Genomic DNA, 20,729 nt, shown 5'->3' with positions numbered 1-20,729 from the left:
ATACAGGCCCCCGGGTCAAGCGCTTCCACAGCACACTGGAGTGGGAATGTCACTGGATCGCGCTTGTCTCACTGACGATGGAAGGCATGAAGGAAACCTCAAATTTTTATAAGTCTGTTTTCATTATAGTGTGTGTATCTTGCAGTCAGATGGATAGGACAAGGCAAGCAGAAAAGGGGTAACAGAGACTGACCGACTACCTGGTTTCTAAAATGCTGGTTTAAAAATCAGGACGTCCAGACTGAAAAGACTAAAAGGATTTAACATGTATGACTATGAGGACACACTCTCATACATACACACACAAAACCTAATATACACATACTGCAAAAAAGCCGCTCTCCATAACTGTATGCTTCATCTTTGCTATATCAAAAAACTTTCAGAAAAAAGTCTTGCCACTCAGCAGTCATCTTGGTAACACCTCTGGGCAATTATTTAATACTAACAAGGTCAGACTCCTATTCAAATGAATGAGGAGACACCTATAATTCCAAATAAGAATGTCACATCTACATTAAAAGTACATTGGGTGAATCATTGTTTAAATCTGAACTGAGGAATGTCACATCTACAAAACCCTTAAAGGTGTAGGTTTTTGAACATTCTAAGTTCCGCAACAATTGAAGGTTCTAAAATTCTATGTTGAATTCAATGAACCCAGATATTCTTTAGAACGTTCATTTCCCAACATTCCTGTCACACACAGACACAGAGAGAAAGGGATGTGCTGGTACCTTCATGTGTGTTTGAGGGCTGGAGGTCCTCTTCTCACTCTTGAGGCCTGTGGGGGAGAGAGACCCTGAGGTGTTGGCCACTGTGGGCTGAGGGAGAGTGGACATCTTGGCGCCAGGAGAGATCTGCATGCTGGCCAACTGGGCGGCATACAACTGCTGCAAAGGTGACACAAGAAAAGAGAAGAGAAGTTCATTCACTCCACTGAATTTCTCTTTCCACATCTCTCCTTTTCAACTTATTTCTTTGTGACTATTTCTGACAGTTTTTTCGCTTAAGTCAGGGGGGGGGGGGGGGGGTGTCTCATAGAGAACCCATTGCGGGTCTTGAAATACGTATCAAGAGCGCAGGCACAGTAGAGAGACCACAGAGACATGGCAGGCAGACAACATGGTGTCTGCGCTTTCTGATCCTCCCGTCTGCTGCGCCGGCCAGCCGTCCATCTTCCCTGTCCCGTCCCCGGCAGCAGCAGCAGCCGCCCCACCACAGAGAGATCCGCTTTCTTTAATCGGCAAAACTGGCCAGGTCCACTGAGACACTTGTATGTGTGCGTGTGTGTGTGTGAGAGAGAGAGTGTGTGTGAGTGTGTGCGTGTGTGTGTGTGTGTCTGTGTGTGTGTGTGTGTGTGTGAGTGTGTGTGTGTGTGTGTGTGTGAAAGAGACAGAGGAAGAGATACAAAGAGTGTGTGTGCGTACGAGAAAGAGAAAGAGTGTCAGAGAAAGGGAAATACAGTACATAGTCTTGGCCAGCATGTTCTGTAGATGTTATGAAGAGAATAAAAGCACTCTGATGTGCGTCTTTGCCCTGGAGGGGAACCCAGAGCCTGTCTGTGAAAATGAGCTTCCAAACAGAAATATGGGTGGGATGTGTAAGGAGGTATTAAAGTTCAACTGTGCTCCCTGTGTTCCCAATATGCACACACACACACACACACACACACACACACACACACACACACACACACACACACACACACACATTACACACACACACACACACATAAACATACACACATAAACTCTCTCTCTCTCACACACACACACACACACACACACACACACACACACACACACACACACACACACACACACACATTACACACACACACACACATAAACATACACACATAAACTCTTTCTCTCTCACACACACACACACACACGCGCGCAGAGAAACGCAAACATGATGCATATTTTATTTGTGTCAGAAAATCCTTATGAGTTTCATGTGAATACTACAAGATCTTAAAATATATCAGCATTTCAGTTAACACAGAGAACCTGACCTACCCTATAACCCAATCTGTATCAAACACAGTAAAATGCAAGACATACTGATACTATAAGCTATGCACTGACACGGTCCAATTATACCACATTTTTTTCAGGAATGTAAATGAACAGTTTCACACTATTGAGCATTCTATGTTTAATATATAACATCTTTATTTCTTTCTATAAATTTGATTAAATAAAATTGTATTAAAGGAACCGTTTGTAAGAAATGTATTTCAATTAATCATAAAATGGCCCTAATATGTCACTAGACATTAAGAAATCATGTTCATTTCAAATACTTATATCACTGACAACAGTAGTTCGGCCAGGATATTGTCATTTAAAAAGTGAAGTTGCAGCCCTCAACTGATGTTGATGTTGTGTTTTGTCATGTCATTCTGTGCTTTGGCCTGATGCGCCACCCTCCACCTATCTACTAATCACGAAGTCAGTAGTGTTTCGGCATCCGGATTGGCAACCTCGAGTCAGGGGGGAGGGGGAGGAGGAGGTGATACACCTCTCTACAGTAATTTGAAAGTGATTGCAGTACCAGTTTTGGCCACAATCTTACATATGGTTCCTTTAATATAGAACCAAAACCATTTAAATTATGTCAAGGCGCTTTACAAAGCTCAAACCTTGAACCCTGACAATGCAATTGGTTTCTCCACTGCCCCATGTAAAGAAGAACAAATCCATTCAACTTTACCACATCACCAAAAAGAGTCAATTGATCTATTGATGAAGGCTGTGGTGGCTCACAGCAGCCTCAATACTGGTCACCCTAGATGGTGAAGTTTTAAGAGTCTATTGAGACCTCCAGTGAGACATCAGCTGCGCTGCCCAGCCTGATGAAGCCTTTTGACATAAAGGATTTTAGGCTTTATAGCCAGAAATGGGAAGCACTGTCAGTTCAGTCACACCCTTGTTTAGAACCAATCCCCATCATCCCTACTACCACCTACATAGCTAATTGTGTAAGAAAGGGAGTGTATGCTACTAGAATCTTTTTGTCTGTAAAGCCACTGCTGTTCTGAGAACAATCCTACATCATAATGAGACTCTGCATGGAACAATACAATAGTTAATCCAGTAGTCATTGATTAATTCATCTTAAAAGCCAGCAAACATATAACCAAATGTTGTTTTTCTCTCTGTCTTCCTTCTCTTTCTCTGTCTTAGTCTAGCTTTATTAAGCTCTGATATAACCCTATTTCAAGATGGAACAGATGTTATCAGAGTAAAGTGTTTATGTGTATGTGCTGCAGTTTTTCTACAGTATTTATGTTAGTGTGTCTATGGACGGAATGTTCTTGGACAAACAGCCTTAAGTCTGCTCTTTCTAGGCATCTGAAGTCTTTCACCTCCTTCGTGAACCAGCACTTATGGAGTGTATGGGACACTGGGCTCATTTAAAGGCTCCTATGAACACACACCATCTATTAATGAGAAAACACACCAACTAATGCACTAGAGTATGTGGTATTTCATATAGTGGACTTCATGCCCTAAAACTCTCTCTCTCTCTCTCTCTCTCTCTCTCTCTCTCTCTCTCTCTCTCTTCATTTCTTTCTTTCTCTCTCTCTCCCTCTCTCTCGTTCAAACTTTATCTCTTGGTATCTCTCATACAAACTAATACAAACACACAAACAGGGATGGGCAGTATTTCTAATACATGTATTTAAAATACGTATTTCAAATACAAAATACTATTTTCTAATTTGTATTTTATTGAGATGATGAAAATGCCTTCGTATTTTGAATTAAAATACTTCAGTGTTGTATATTTCTTCAAAATAATAATAAAACACTGTGATGGCATGCATCTACTGTAACTATCTATAAAGCACAAAATCTCTGTCTCTGTCAGTCTGTGGCACCCTCACATGGTCAAGCTCATTTGCTCCAGTAGAGCAATTATTTTCCTTTACTGGACTGATTAACAGGCGTCGTCTGAATGCAACACTGTTTTGAGAAGTTACTGTAGTTGTGCTTAAAGGCATCAACTGAGGAGACACGACTAGCTAAGATTACACACACTCCTTTGCTCACACAAGGACAGCACAAGGACTTGAGTTCACAAGTTTATATTGCAACACTTGAGTTTGCTATTTTCCTTTCTTTTTTCTGTTTTACAGTTTTTTTCTAGACTTTAAATTTGTCTATGTTCTCTGACCTGTGAAATATTTCAGTGCTATGGTAACTTGACAAGATACCTCAAACAAGGACATTTCCAATTTTGCACATTTTAAATAAGAAATGATAATATCATTATTATTGGCTTCTAATTGGCTTAACTGATTGGATGGTATTAATGTGACAACCTGATATTTTATTTTTTATTTTACTTCTTTTTTGTATTTACATTGATAGAGGTTGTGCACACACCAGTTTCAGGTGTACATGTATACAAAATTATTGAACTGTGATGAAACCATAAGTGTGGTTGTGATGGTGTTAAATAACTTAAAATGCTACCTAGTTTAAATTTCTAAATAAGCCATCCATTTGGATTGTTTGTCTTTGAGTTATTGTCACTGATTCATAGTGGCCAATCTATTACACCAACTGGCTGGGAAGTGCAACAGTTGTGTAGTCGGTACATCTCCAAACTCAAAAACAGCAGACTAACAGCAGAGACTTTCTAATGAAGAGACACAGCACTCAAAAAATCCTCTATAGAAATGCATGGGGTTAGTTGGTAACGCCAATATGGCAGTTGTCTACACATATCCCACCCCTTCCGCAGCAAAACGTCGACATGTGAATACAATGAGCCAATCATGTGGTGTGTTGTGAAGACATTGTGCCAATCATGTGAAGCCTTGCGCACGCACATTTCTGCCGAAATAGACGCCCAAAAAGTGTGGCAATATGGCCGCCGATTGGAGGGACTTGCCTAAAAGGACTTTGCTAACAGTCAATAAAAGTGGACTGTCAGAGCAGCACAAAATACTAAAAGCCATGCCGAGTGTCCTGTTCACTCTTTCCATTACATTTGGTGCCTCTGCCAAGCCACTTCATAAATGTGTTAGAATTAGTTCTGTACTTTAAAGAACATTTCGAGCGATCACATAGCCTACGTTCAATGTTGCAATATTATCAGAAGGCCCTATGTGCAATTCGCTTTTGAGCAGGGTCTTACAAGAACATTTCAAAATGAATGGAAAGAAAATTTTGCACTCAGCTGTAGCCTAGGCCTGCTAGTGGTGAGTCTGTTATAGTCTATTTACTTTTATTGTAGCCTATGCACCTATTCTATTAAACGCTGTGTGATAGTCTATTACAGTAAACACTATAGGCTATGACCGCAATGTTCTTGCACTATTTTCCACCATGATCATATTGTTTCAGTTATCCAAAAGGCTCGAAGGATGCTCTTTATTATGGCAATTTTGAAAAAATAACTAATAAAAGTGAGGTGAGGTGCCCCCCCCCCCCCCCCCCCCCCACCTGTTGCTCTCTGGCTTCGACCCTGACAGAGGTTTATATTGGGATGTCTAACATTAGGAGTCAGCATATCTAATCTGTTGACCGATTATGGAAGGAGTCTTTCAGATGTTTTTCCAGGTAGTGCACAAGTGAAGGGATAGACGAAAAAGGCTTTTAGGAAGAAGTATTTTGTAGTATTTTGAAAATACAAAAATACAGTATCTTATTTTGATAAATTTTTAAGGTGGGTATTTAGTATTTTATTTGGAAATACATTTTGATGTATTTCTGCCCATCCCTGCACACAAACACAATGGACCTCTTTAATAAATCAGTGGTTGTAATGATGAATTTGACACATTAGGGGTGTGGTGACACTCTTGATGGATTTACAGCATTGTCCTTTGTTTCACACCCAGCACAGATTCAGGAGTGAGCCCTAAATGCCTTCCTGACATGGGGCTTGGCTGATCATGCCTCTACTACAAGACCTGACAGGTGAAACTGGGTTAAACCAGAATATAATTAGGCTAAAAAAAGACACTTAACTCACTTAACCATTCAAGCAAGGAATTGCAGCCTTTTTTTTTCTTAAAGCTTACTATGAGCTAACTTTTCTAACTTTCATTTTTTTCAGCATATGAACATGAACAATGTGTAACTCCTGTAATAATAAAATAACACTAAACTCACTTCAGGCTCAGGCAAGGCAAGACAAATTGTAAACTGTATCGTCCACATAATACTGCATCTATCTTGGTAATGTTCTCAATTAGGTAAGTTTACATTTCTGTAGTAACCACCAAACAATGTAATCTCCTCCTCCACACTGGTGTGTCTCTGCCAGACAACAGAGGATTAGATCCATGAGTGATAGATCTACTGAATTGCAGAGCTAGCAACAAAGCACACTGTGAGAAGCTTCTGATGTGAAACACAATTTGACCTTAAATAGCATGCTCACAATCATATCCAAATGACTTTTAAATACATTGTATGTACACAGCATTTCAACTAGGAGTTTCAAAAGTCATTCATTATAATGTTGACAAAAACAGAAAACGTCTGTTACAACTATAAAATAACATAAACACAGAACTGGCTACATCTTATTCACTGTTCCTTGTTAGCATTTGACAGGCTTGCTGATTGTCCTTGTTAGCGTTAGCTGTAAGGCGTGAGGGGTGCGTTAGCTGTAATGCATGAGGGGTGCATACCTGCAGCTGTAATGGGCTCAGGCCTGACGCAGCAGCAGCTGCCATGGTGGATGGAATGAACTGCATGGGGTAGTTATCACCTGTCAGGAGAGAGAGAGGGCCACAGAATGAAGTGCTGTGCAGGCAACAATCCATCCCCTCATAATTCCCATCAGCCTATTCTTGTACAGCACAAACCTGTCTCTGTCAGTCAGTCATGTTCAGTGGCACATGTTGTGCAAAGAAGAGGGAGAAATTGTGACATTTGTAGTTGTCTTGAAATAGAGGAATCCATATTTCTAACAAATGTTTGATTTGAAAGTGCTGCATTTGAAAGTCCTTATTTTAAAAGCACAATGCAATATTTAAAATGAGTAAGTAGTAGGTGGTATGAGCGGAAATATATTTTAGTATTCTCCTGGGCTTTGTAATCAGCTAAGATTTCAGTATGAGTGAGAAGTATCAACACATTCATAGAAGAACTCGCTCTCCTATTCACATCCTTTTCACTCATAGGCTCACACATATACACATGAATGCATTCTCTCCAATCAATCCTTCCCTGCAAAAAACATTTGTTGTAAAAAGTCTTAGCATACCAGGAGTAAACCTCATCATTAGCACATTGTCCCAGAGGCATCTCCTATTGGGCCTGTGTCTCTGTGGGCAGGAATGCGCGCAGGAATGGAATGTAACATGGAGGAAGAGCAGGTGGTGCTTCAGCTTTTACTCTGACAGAGCCACTGCCTCAGCAAGCACTGCTGTAGGCTTACATGTCCCATGCCATAGGCTAACGTAGTTTCTAAGATGGATAGTTCTGGTCTTTTGATTATGATTGGCTGAATCGCTTTCAAAGTCATTGTAAAACACTCTCGATGGCCTACATTACTGCCACAATAATACAAAATGCTCTATATTACTACCACAAATCTGCACTGTGTCTCTGCATTGCTTGGCAACCATGCCACTAAAAGAAATATCTTTATTCATTATATCATCATTATAAATCATTATTCTTTTTGTCGTGTCCTTACGTGAACCTACGGCCTCTTGAAGCTTAGATATTCTACTCTTCAGGAGATGTTTACACTGAAGGATTGGTTACAAACATACTGAAGGCACAAACAAGAGCAAAGTACAGAATGCATGTAGGCATGTAGGCTGGGGGGCAGCCGTGGCCTGCTGGTTAGCGCTTCGGACTTGTAACCGGAGGGTTGCTGGTTCGAACCCCGACCAGTAGGCACGGCTGAAGTGCCTTGAGAAAAGCACCTAACCCCTCACTGCTCGCCAAGCGCCGCTGTTGTTGCAGGCAGCTCACTGCGCTGGGATTAGTGTGTGCTTCACCTCACTGTGTGTTCACTGTGTGCTGAGTATGTTTCACTAATTCACGGATTGAGATAAATGCAGAGACCAAATTTCCCTCACGGGATCAAAAGAGCATATATACTTATACTTATACTTATACTTAGGCTTTCTTGAATTTCCCCTGGGGATCACTTGAATTTCCCCTGGGGATCAATAAAGTATCTATCTATCTATCTATCTATCTATCTATCTATTTAGGCAGTGAATGGTACCTGGCTTGTAGGACAGCCCTGGGGGGAAGAGGAAGCTCTGCTGGGCAGCTGCGGCCGCAGCCAGGGAACGCTGGTCGTGGGGGAAGAGGGGGATCATCAGAGGAGTCATGTGACCCTGGACCTGTGGTCAGACAGATAGACCCGCAAGAGGTTAAAAACATGACCTTTCACAAATGACACTGTAAAATATTCATCTGGTTTACTTTAAACAGCACCACTCAGTCCCTTACGGTTTCTATTGTGTATAGCATCAGCACCACAGTGGCCATATCTATAATATTTATAATATATTTCTATAAACCAGCCAAATGTGGAAAAGGTATCTGAGTTGGCTTTGTTGCCGCTAATTAGCCTAAGCTTTACTTTACAACATTACATTGATAGGAAAGATGAGAAATAATGCTGAGAGCAGCAGAAAATAAGTTGGACGTAGGCAATGATGAAATGAAATGAGCTGTGGGTAGCACAAGCAAAAATCTGCAAGCTCTTGGGGAACAGTGGGGAGGCCTCAGAGACTCAGAAATAGCTATTTAAATGGTTCAAATGTAAAGCTATCAGGTTTGTATTGAATGCTTATCAAAGTCTTGGGGCTCTGGGGATTTTCCTCTTTGTGTACAAAGTACTGCTAATTGGTGTACACAATTTCAGTCTCTCTACAATCTACAATTTACCAGCTCCTCAGAGGATTTGCTGTGAGGATGTGAGCACTATAACTAAAAGATTGTGAGAAACAAAGTTAATACAGTTAAAAAATATAAAAGACTTCAAAGCAGATCATGCTCAAATCAAGGCGGGCAGATTTAATTTTCTCCAGGCGATATTGTAGAAATCTTCAAACTTACTGAAAACCTTGAAAAAGAGATGTGTATTAATGAAATTGACCAGTGGAGAAAGTCTCAAAAACTAAACTTAGTTCCTGATTCAGACAAAAAGAAGCGTTCCACTGGCATGTTACCACGGTAGCCAGACTGACGGAATGAACAGAGGAAAAGGAGCAGCATCACAGCACCGTGTGGAAAAATGGGGGAAAAGTACAAACGGCTCCATTCATTGTTGCTCCTCGGGGGAACTGAAGCTGTGTGTGTGTGTGTGTATGTGTGTGTGTGTGTGTGTGTGTGTGTGTGTGTGTGTGTTGCACAGGGGCTCCTCTTCCAGTGCGCAGACGGATGAATAGGCCTGGGCCTTTCCAGCCCTAAGAAAACATGGGCCTCCTCTTAAACTACCACACACACACACACACCGTTAACTTTGGAGCTGCCCCCTCCCTTCTATTTGTATGACTATGTGTTTGGATGATGTGTGCTATATGTGTGTATTTATGAATGGGAATGAACTGTGTGTGCGTGTCTGTGTGTGTGTGTCTTGAGGGTAACCATATACCATGTATAGAGCAAGATTCAATTTCAGAGCACAAGACAATGATGTACAAGTAAGTGCGAGGGAGGAACTCATTGGTGGTCATTAGTCAACGATTTGTTTATGCTCAAATGTTATGATGAGGTATATGAAATGTTATCATTCCTTTCCTGTGTACTGCAGTGCAGTTCTTAGTTCAGAATCCCTAACACCCTGCAACAATCATCAATAAAGGTCATCAATGAACCTCAGTAAACTTTTAATCAATAAACCTGAGATTAGCCCAGCTGACTATAATGAGTAAATAAAACTATACAGATCTTCAATGCCAAAACCTCTTCCATGGTGTCTATGATTCCACGAGCTTCATTCTACCCTGCATGTGGACTCATAGAGTCAAGGAGAACAGAATGTTGACTCTCCAGTACATTGAATCAACATGGCACAGGACTGCTGCAGCTCAAGACCAAAAACATGAAACAGTGAATGTTCCTACAGTCAGGCCGCCACCAGAAGGCCTACAGCCTGCAGCAACACCAATAGGCAATGCTGGAAAACAAACAACCTTTGAAAAAGGCTAGATTCTATACGGTGTGCTTTTTAGTTCTGGCCAAAGAATAACAATTGCAATCCCTCCTCATGCAAGGATGTGGGGAGGCATGGAGGGAGAGGAGACCACAAACGTGCGTCGAGCCTTAGGCATGGCTCCAGTGATGTGGTGTCTGCTAGGCTGGGGGAGTACTGTAGGTGCACATATGAAAGGCATTAAGCTGTTGTTAAAACAAAGACACCAGCCTATCAGCCACTGAGAAGCACAGAGGAAAACTAGGGCCTCAGGCAAACCTTATTTCCTTCAGTGTGTATGAGCAAGACAAATATAAAGAGATATGGGACTTTAAAAATGCAGTGTCAGAATCATAGTATGGATGTCTTGTAAACCAGCATGAACCACTAAGATGAGCACCAGGGGGAAAATATCAAACTGCTAGTGCTCATTTTCTTGGGGTGTAAAGATTTACCAATATGGCTTACCAATATTGGAAACTGATTTGAATGTTAAAGTTGAATGGATACTTTCAACTGGTAGATATCCCAATTTTAAAATTACAAATCAGGTGCTGCCAAACAAAACGGCAGCGGAGGACCTAACATTATAAATCATGTTACTTTCAAAAAGATATAAACCAACTCTCATTTGCTACATCTGCACTGCGTCTGGTATAACCTTCTTCAACTAGGGTAAGTAGTGTTACTGTTAACTACAATGGTATAGCAAACTGGTTGATAAACACAAGCATGGATTCACAATGTGTGTGTAAAATAAACGTGTTTATTGCAGTCTGATGGATGAAGTCATATCGTCCAGTGCCTCAGGCAAACTTAATTTCTTTGAGTGTGTATGATGAGCAAGAGAAATGATTCAGAATCTGTGTCCATTGACTTTTTTGTGTAACTTGATGTGCATTAATGGGAGTAAGGAGGTGCATACTGTAGTTACGGTGATGATACATGGGGCAACTTTTTGAGCAATGTTGCTAGGCAACTACACAACCGGTTCCATATGTTCTGATTGGATGAAAATTTCCCTACTGATGATTAAAGAACTCCAGAAAATGCATTGTCCAATATCAATGGGAATGTGCCACACCAATAATACTTAGGAACATTGCCCAGCAAAGTTGCAAAAGTTGTCTTGCGCATCATCGGCTTTAAGGATTTACACTCCTCCGTGCACATTTGCGCGCGTTGAAGACGTACGTCATTTCCGCATTGAGACGTGCCACGTGCGCGGGACACAGACACAGGACTATACCAGGGCCCACTTCCCCGAAAGCATCTTAAGCCTAAGAGCGTCGTAAAGTCCCTCTTACGAACGTCTTAAGATTTGCCGACTGTTTCCCGAAACCATCGTAGCTTAAGAGCATCGTGAAAACACTTGTAGATCTACGAGTGCTCCAGAGTACTCGTTACCGGCTAAGAGCGTCTTAACAGTACTTCTCACTGAGGTCACCAAAAGGACATACAGAGGAATTACAACTTAGAATACATAATCCAATTTACGTTCCCATTCTTTATTGTGTTTACCTGTGATGAATCAGATTTTAGCGTGCAAAATAGCCTACATTTAATGGTCATAATAATGTGATGAAAAGCGGACAAAAATGCAATCAAGTTATGAAACGAGACGTTGCCAGAATAGTTTGACATTATCTTTGCTAAGTGAATATTTTATTAGGCCTATGAGGTAAAAAGCAGAGAAAGCAACATTTGGTTTAGTCTGTAGCCTACTGCATCAAAATTTAAGCCTACACATTTCCTCTCTTTCTTCTTTCTTATCTTCAAACGTATTCTTAAGTGGCACCGCGAAAAATTATTGCATGGTGCAACAATCTAATCTTAAAATAATTACAATTATTTATGTCTCTGTGTGGTATATAACCTACTTGGGTTGCTTACATGCAGATGTCAAAGTGTTTCTATTTTCGTATTGATGTGGATTAATGTGTAGATCCGAAGTTTAAATGGTAGGCCTATAGCTGTGACGTGCAGTCACCTGACATCACCGTCAAATCAGAGGATATTTCAGAACTATTAACGTGGACAGCTCCCCTTAAGAGCATCTTAAGAGCAGTGCATGCGCGTTCACGCTACGAGCATGTTCGGGAAACAGTCGGAAAAACCAAACGAACGATCGTAAGATGAATCGTAGGAAACCCTCTTAAGAGCGTGTCTCCATCGTTATCGGGGAAGTGGGCCCAGGCCTATTAGATTAAACATCCCATGAGGCATGCACATATGCATGTGATTTTTGAATGTCAATGAATCGATTCAGTTCAATCAAAACAACAGAACTGCAATTTTACTGATATTACCTGAAATTAAACAAGATGACTTATTAATGTTTTCAAAAACGGATTTAATTAATTTAATGAATGGTAATTACGTTGGTTCATATTGCGGTTACAATTGCAATAATTGTGCAGCCCTAGTTGGATGGTTGTCAAAGAACACGACATAATCTGCCAAGTAATGAGCTGGTAATATGAATCTATGATGGTCCCATACCAAGATCAGAAATACTGCACTGCAAAAAAAATATTACTGTAACTCCTTGATGCCGCACTTATGTTGCTTTTGATGTTGATTGTATGATGCTCCAGGTGTTTGAACCATACACAGCAGGAAAATTAGCTACAGAAAATGCCACCTCATTGCATCAAGTCAAGAGTTACAGTCAGCGCCATTGGATTTCCGTCTATAAAAAATGTAGGGACTGAGATAAGCCAACATACCTGAATCTGCTGTTGGAGGACATTGATCTTGTGCTGCTGCTGCAGGAGCTGTTGCTGTTGTCTTGTAATCTGGCAAAGAAGCAAAAAACAAAGAATATAAGCTTTCCACCAAAGGTCTTTGTGTTGGGGGAATCAGAAGCTTTGACAGAGGAAATAGTCGACCAGAAATTGCTAAAAAATATTACGGATAAAAACTTAAACAAAACCTACTGTTCATGTATATGACCACAATGTGCTAGTGCAAGTGGCAATCATTATGAGAGAGCAGACAAGGTAGAGTTGAAAGACAAAACAACACATTTTGAAACAGGATCAAAGCCTGTTCATAAACTGAAAAATGATAGTAAAACTTCTAAATGCACAGTTTATCTAGTGAAAGAGCTGGCATGTTTACAAGAGAGCTGATTGGCACCATAATGCCACAGGGTGGGACTTGGACGCCTGTAGAGAGGCTGTCAGAAGATGATTTTTCACACCCTCAAGCCTAGCCTTCATCACCATCAATGTATGAGGACTTCAGGACTTCTTTTCAGATCTGTCATCTTAATGTTTCACCACAGAGACGTGTTCACTCCCTGATTCTTCCTGTGTGCAGACGTGCTACGATTGTTTTGGTTTGGCCCTTCCCTGACTGACAGCAACAACACACATATGTATGCATCACCAGATGCCTTACGCCCTGCAGTTGTCCTGCTTATACAGTAGTCTGTGGCCCTCCCATTCTATTTGGTTCAGAATGCATCAACACACTGTGGCTGTTGTCAGCCTATACTGGGCTCTCCCTCTCTCTCTCTGCGGTCTAGTCTAAAGAGTGGATGTCTGGCCTCATGCTTCAGAGGTGGAGACAGTAGTTGGTGTGAGCTGAGCTTCACCTGCTCCTGCTGTTGGCGAGCCAGCTCCATCTGTTGCCGCTGCTTCTCCATTTGTGAGGCAGCCATCTTCTTTTGCTCATCATGGGCGGCCAGGAGCTGCTCCCGCAGACTGATGAGCTGAGTGATCATGGTAGAGAGCTGCTGCTCCTTCTCCTCCAGACTCTCTGGAGTACCTACCAGAGAGAGGACAGAGGGAGAAAGGAAGAAATAGCACAAGAACATTTTTTTCTTAATCACAGTGCACAGTTAGGTGTACCAGCTGAGGCAATGACAGTATATTTGTATGTTTTTGGTGAACCTTTTGGCAATTTTACAGACCCAATACAATGTAACTGCCATGGAATTATTACCACAAAATACTATCTTATCATTTTAGTTCTACATTTACAAGTAATTTGTCATTGTTATTAGAATTTTACCCAATAATTGGCCATGATACTACCCACTTATTACTAGTCTGTAAAGTGCTACAATTACAACATTCTTCAGATAGTAATGGTAAAAACAATGCTGTCTGAGACTTCAGGCTATTAGCATAACCACTAGGTCATTGGGTTTGACCAATAGTTGCACACTGTCTTTGTAGGCTACAGTTGAAGTAACCTAATTTTGACAATATGCAACAAGAAACTGATTATCAAGTATCTAGTTAGATTAGTTTTACAAGGTTTTGTAAATTATCAGTGCAGATGTTACCATATTGTAAATAAAGAAGGCGCTTTAAATGATTATAGTTCATTAAAGTAAATATTGCATGCACACACATGTGGTAGTCATAAGTGCATCCCTGAGTGGGCCATGTGCTAGTAATCAGCAGACTCAATGGTAATCCAAGAGTAGCACTGACTGTGAATATAACCAGTGTTACTGGTACAATCCCCCAGAGTTTTTGGTTTCGATGGTTTATGAAAAATTCCTTTTACTGACCTCATTCCAATTAGAGGAAATTAAATGCTATTAATTCATCATCACAGACAACATTTTTTTTTAATTAGCATAGGTACAGTATACCAAAACATCAGATATCAATGGATAACAAAAATGTTGCCAGTATTATCACATTTTTTATCAACCAACAGGCATTGTCTACTGAGCAAATTCTGTGAGCAAAGGACATGCTATGATTTCACAGGTATAGCAGCATGCACAGTCCCAGATGGTCCAGTGAAACTCCACATGATTCAGGGGAACTGGTGGCATTCGCTGTAATATATCCCTTGTCATATTCTTTTGAAACCTCTGAGAACAGCAATGCCACAGTGGAATGCCACTCAGCCCCCATTTTCTTCCCTCCAACAACCAACATCTCCCCCTTCAGGTCATCAAAACGGACAGCAGAACTGACCAATGTCCATTCAGAAACATGCTGGGATTGTCACTTACACACCCTATGAGTTTGTTGTAATGACCTATTTCAACAGTGATGTGAACTGACATCGCAAATGGCATCCATCCATTCCTGACAACAAAGGAACCCTAACTTGGGATTAGTTTAGCTTGGAACAATGCACTTTCTGTGTCTCTAACTGGAATTTGTTGTGCCAAGCTTGGGGTGTAATTGCCTATAATTGGTTTCTGGCTTTTGAGCTTTACATTTGATCTAATTAAAACGGATAACCAAGATCAAGACCTCTGGGTCTATATGGATAAACCTTTATTTACTCACAAAATTAGAATTTGTATTTTGCTCATTCACAGCAAAATGTAAAATCCAAATAAAAGAACATCACTGCACTACAGAAATATGCATGACGTTTTTGATGTGACACAAATCGAAGAGGCCAATTAAACAAAACTAATCTGGCAAATGGATACAAGAAAAGTAAAGGGCCTAATCCATATGATTTGCAATTATCAAAAAGTACTTATAGGGTGTTAGTTTGAGAAATGAGATTATTATAAAACAGATTTGAGATACAATATTGCTATGCAGTGTTTAACAGGCACACTTTTCAGTCTGTGTCTGCCTACTGACCTGCCTCTGTGTCTGTCTGTATCTGTTTTGAGCGTGTGTGGACTTTGGCAGTGTGGTGAATGGTGTGCATGTCTCAGACACTCTCCTTTGTAGAGACCCTGAGGCTATGTGGGCCACGCAGGGTGCTCCAACACCCACCTCACACCAACATGCACTACAATGGCCTGCTACTCTCAGCTCAGGCCCAAAAGCCCTTTTGCACTCATGGAGACATTCCTCTATCCTCTCTCTCTCTTTCATCCTGCTCTCAGCTCTTCTTCTCTCTTCTATCCCTCTATCCTTTCTCTCTTTTATCCTGCTCTCTGCTCTTCTTCTCTCTTCTATCTCTACTGCTCTGTGCTCTAGTATGTCTTTGATGACATTTTCTTGTTTTTTGACTTGTTCAGTTTCAGGGTTTTGGCTACTTCTTTTTGTTTCTCATTGATATCCTCTCTTTTCACCACCATCTCCACCCTTCACAATTAATATATCTTTAAAGGACGAGTCAAAAAGGTGATTTATTTCAGGAGCAATTTTGTTAATTTAATTTAATTTAAATTAAATAACCTTTTTGAATCTCAAGCTGTGCTGCCAGCATTAGGTGTGGACAAGCATCGTGTAGAGTTGATTTGAAAAGTTGGCAAAGGAAAACATTTCTTTAGCCCTGAATGACAAAGTTGTGAGTAAAGCATCTCCGGCTGAGTATCCTTGCTATGAAGAACCATTACTGAGAGTGACAATGGTGCAATAGAACCATAATGGTTAACAAACACAGACCTTCAAAATAGATGTATTTTTATATAAATATATATAGATGTAATTTGATAACAGCTATGATGAATTTTCCAAGGCTAGGCAGCCTGGTACCACACTCATTTATCGAATATTAATATAATATTGCTATTACACAATTCTCAAGTAGCTACATGTTGGTTATTATAATTGAAATAGCAACATTGGAACAGCAGCCTTAAATGCATGGCGTTCCTATATGATTACTGTATGTAGATGGCATTCAAACTAGCTACGGCAAGACAGCCACCTCAGGGGTCAACATGATTTGTCGGTTTTGAGGTTTTGAGGTTGGTAAAGCTAGGGCATTATCTTATATACCGGTACATATGACTGAAATAGCTGTGCAGTTAACAAATGTCTTATATCTGAGAGGTTTCAAAGATAAAGATGTGGACGGTCTTAAGAGGTCTGTCACAGTACATTCAGACAATTAATAGGGAACATTCGATTGGATAAGCATGTTTTTGAGTCTAGTTCAACGGAACAGAGATCCCCTTGTCTCTGTATCCCACTTCTACCTTGTATGTGTGTGTGTGTGTGTGGGGGGGGGGGTTAGGTTGGGAACTGGGGAATGGTGATGAGTGTGCTACAAGTTCAGTTCATCATAAAACTGAAAACAGAAAGAGGCTACATTTCAAAAATGAGGGTTGAAGTCAGCCCTATCTAACACCAGTACACATGGAGTATTCAACCTGACAAGCCCTCTTATGTTTGCTTATATAAGACGTCCAGGTGAGACTGAATGCACTTTCTGTTCGATAATGAGTGTTTATTTTCTCTCTTTTTCATAGAGGAAATGCTTACCATTTTTAAGGGAGAGTCAAATGCACTTTCATGGCCAGGTTGAAGAGAGAGCAGATTGTCTGCAAATAAGTGTCTTATTTAGAATGTTCACCATGGCTGGGTGCTTGCTTCAATAACTCACTTCAGGGCAGGCCCTGCATCTTAGCTCAAACAGCATTTACATTCCTGTGCAAATGCGGACATTCTTCCATTTGAGGTTTTCTTTAAGGGTGAGGTGAAATGTGTTGGTGGTGTGTCCCCTGAAATAAATGCTGCTTTCATTTTTCATTTTATCTGATGTGATATAAAGCACAATCAGGAGGTCATAGTCACTGACACACTGTACATCAGAAGGGTCATATTTGCATTAGACAGTATCTGTGTCTATAAGTGAAAATCACACAGGTATGTCACATCTTTGCTCCATCTTGTTCAATTTCTTCAATATTAATTTGGAAAGGGGCACTAAACATTGTTTCATTTCCCAACATGAATAATGTTTTGGTAATTTTATTTTATGTCCCGAAGGGATACACAGACAGAAATAGTCTGAAGGACACAAAACACAAAAGACTTGATACAACAGCAGTTATGTCATCGCAGAAACATTTGAGCTTTGTGTACAGTTTTATGCTGGATTGGTAAACATGCCATTCTTTTTAAGTGACTATACTCTCATTCCAGCGTAATAATCAAGGAACACCATGGGCGCAGCAGCACAATGATATCATGCAGCACCTGAAAATAGTCCCCTTCTAAGGCTAACTTCCAGCAACAAGGTTGAGCTGCAGCAGACGACTGGTTAGTGACTGGATTATTACGCCTGAATGAGAGTATAGTTCCATGTCAAATCAGCCTAGAAAATCGTCACGTTTCATTTTCCGTTGGTCTTATTACACTTTCTAACTTGAGAGGAGACAAGTTTTAAATGGGAAAATTACCGGAAATCTTAGTCACTTTTAAACGTGATGCTAGCAGGCTAGATGCTAATGGTCTAATCCGATTCAATGATCTAGTCTAGGCTTGAGCTAAAAGTGGTATCGTCAGACTCGTCAGAGAACGACTGGATGAACTGGAGAAGGTAAAAATCAATTGTTTACCTCAAGAGGAGGTAGAAAATGAGTGTAATTCCCCAGATGGTGGAATATCCCTTTAAGGCTTAGCTAATGTTTCTGATAAGCTACAGAATAATAAAGATTTTACAGTCCTTTTTGCTAATTGCTACAGTATATTGACAAACCCATACCCTACATTAAATTTGTGTTCAAAATCAATCCATTTTTGTTCAGGGATTATGGTGGAATTTTATGCAGAACTGTAGGGATGGCTGGTGCTGCCAAGCTCGTCCAGAGCAGGCACAGGTGAGTTCCAGGATGGGCCAGGACCAACCCCCCCCCCCCCCCCATGACGACGGGACTTAGTTGCACTGCAGTCTTAAGTGCTAAGTCTGAGGTCTGCTCATTCTTTATTAGATCAAAACCAGATAGACTGTCAAAAATTGCCACAAAATGTGGAATGAAGCCCTTGCTCCCTTGCTGAGACAAATTTTTAACTTTTGTAATGAAGAACACACAGATTTTTGTATCTTACCCAGCCATCACAATTGCTAATAACCCCATACAGATGACATAGAAAAACTCATAAAACAATAAAGAGTGGATTTGATATAAAGTATTAGTCAATTAGTAGGTTATTAATTGTTTGTAAACATTTGAATATTATAAGATGATGCATTTTAGAGCTTGCTGTAGTTGGATTGGCCCAGTATGTGTAGGAATGTCCCATTATATGGTCTATTAAAACACAGCTCACTAACGTGATGCCTTACCTTTGATCTCTCCAAGAAGCTCACTTGCATTCAGCCTTTCCATTCTCTCCTTCCAGTCCTTTGAAAGAAATCTGTCCATGCAAGTCGATTCTAGTGGATGACAAAAAAAATATGTTTAACATTAACTTCAGTGTTTCAGTGTATTTTATATACAGGCTAATAAACATATAGGAAGTAGCAAAATGAAAGAAGTGAAACATTTATCAGTATAAAACCCATAAGCTTTAGTTTACAGTTAAATTTAGGAGAAATCATTTAATACCTGCATTTCAGCCCACAACATATTTGAGAGGCAAGTGGACCTACATACAGTTAATGAGAAGATTTTGTTCTGTGAGAAAGTTTCTGCATTTGAGAAGGGAGAGGTCCATAGGGTTTTTTATAGATTAAAAATGTTTCAATGGACAATGCCTCATTTGTGTACTTGATCCTAACAAAAGGACTTGTATTCATGTGGACATGGGTATTGTGTGAGGCTTAGCATTCGGAAAACATATGCTGCTATAGTAGTCATGAGAGGCTTGCAGGAAGTACAACTAGTGGATTCAAGACCATTAATTAAGGTGCTGATTGTTTACGAAGGATTATGGTTATTGTAAATAAGTTAATGCTGCCTTGCATCACATGGAATGTATATTATCAACATGTAACAACAACGGAAAGTCTCCACTTCATTTCAGGGTTATTTTGTCATGTGGTCTCTGGGTGGTATGTCTATGGTGAGAACACATTTGACAGGATATGAATAAAACAGATATCTCATTGCACCTGGAGACCTCGTAATTTTACAGAACAGTAAATCCTCTTCATCCTGCTCATTTTAAAGAAAATCTCAAAATTTGTCCCCCATACCTAAACAGGTTAAAATAGTGCACAATATCTTTGTGCATGTGTGTATACTTGGTCTTAATATTTACAGCCTGAGCCAGAGTAGCTCAAGTGTCATGCACGCCAAACACCCTCCTCGCGGGGCTCACATAAAGCAGAATAAGGGCCAAGATTTACGAAAGCACTTAAGGAAGAAAATACAACCTGTAACTCCATGCTACATCTGTGTTCATTCCCGCACAATTCCAACAGGATTTATGTTCCGGTTTGATAAACATATCCGAAAAGTGCACAGACGAAAAGGGGTGACGGGGTGGGTAGAGAAGAGAGGCGGCCGAGGAAAAGTCAGGAAGAACGAGGAGAGAGAGAGGCGAAGAAGACGTTTACCGTAGATGGATCTTAATCGGACCGTTTGTAACAAGATGTGTCTTCACATAGGAAACAAAGCCACCTCCCTATTTAAACATAATTGCTAAAATACGAATAAACAAATGTTTACAACTCTCTCTACTAGTTCTGTCATCCATTCACACAAACAGATACATATAAACACACACACACCACACTACATGTGACCAGCAACTAAGCTCAAATCCTCTTGGCTATGACTATGCACAGCTATTAAAGTACACATCAGAATATAGCGGTAGGACTCCAAGCCAATGATAAGTTCTGGACATTCTACACCCGTGGCATGTGGTAGATCTGGAGGATATTAGGAGCTGTAAATCTGTCAGCCTTGTTTGAGAGCATTGTTTGGGGCAAATAGGACATATGTATCACCTGGCTTAGAGTTAGACCAA

General features: G+C 40.4%; 1 protein-coding gene across 7 annotated transcripts in view; it reads right to left on the bottom strand.

Moving 5' to 3' along the window:
- The window catches only part of LOC121723735 (transcription factor SOX-6-like), a 63,385-nt gene that overhangs the window by 13,045 nt on the left and 29,611 nt on the right, over positions 1 to 20,729 (bottom strand). For all 7 annotated transcript variants that reach the window (XM_042109775.1, XM_042109776.1, XM_042109779.1 and 4 more), the window contains 6 exons: positions 19,099 to 19,188; positions 13,739 to 13,911; positions 12,867 to 12,935; positions 8,218 to 8,338; positions 6,662 to 6,741; positions 738 to 893 (listed from right to left, as the gene is read on the bottom strand). In XM_042109775.1, coding sequence (XP_041965709.1) covers positions 738 to 893; positions 6,662 to 6,741; positions 8,218 to 8,338; positions 12,867 to 12,935; positions 13,739 to 13,911; positions 19,099 to 19,188 — 689 coding nt within the window. The remainder of the gene's footprint in view (positions 1 to 737; positions 894 to 6,661; positions 6,742 to 8,217; positions 8,339 to 12,866; positions 12,936 to 13,738; positions 13,912 to 19,098; positions 19,189 to 20,729) is intronic.

This window comes from Alosa sapidissima, chromosome 11 (genome assembly GCF_018492685.1).
Source record: "Alosa sapidissima isolate fAloSap1 chromosome 11, fAloSap1.pri, whole genome shotgun sequence".
Taxonomy (NCBI): Eukaryota; Metazoa; Chordata; class Actinopteri; order Clupeiformes; family Clupeidae; genus Alosa; species Alosa sapidissima.
The sequence above is the reverse complement of the archived record's forward strand: the minus strand, read 5'-3'. Positions and strand labels throughout refer to the sequence as shown.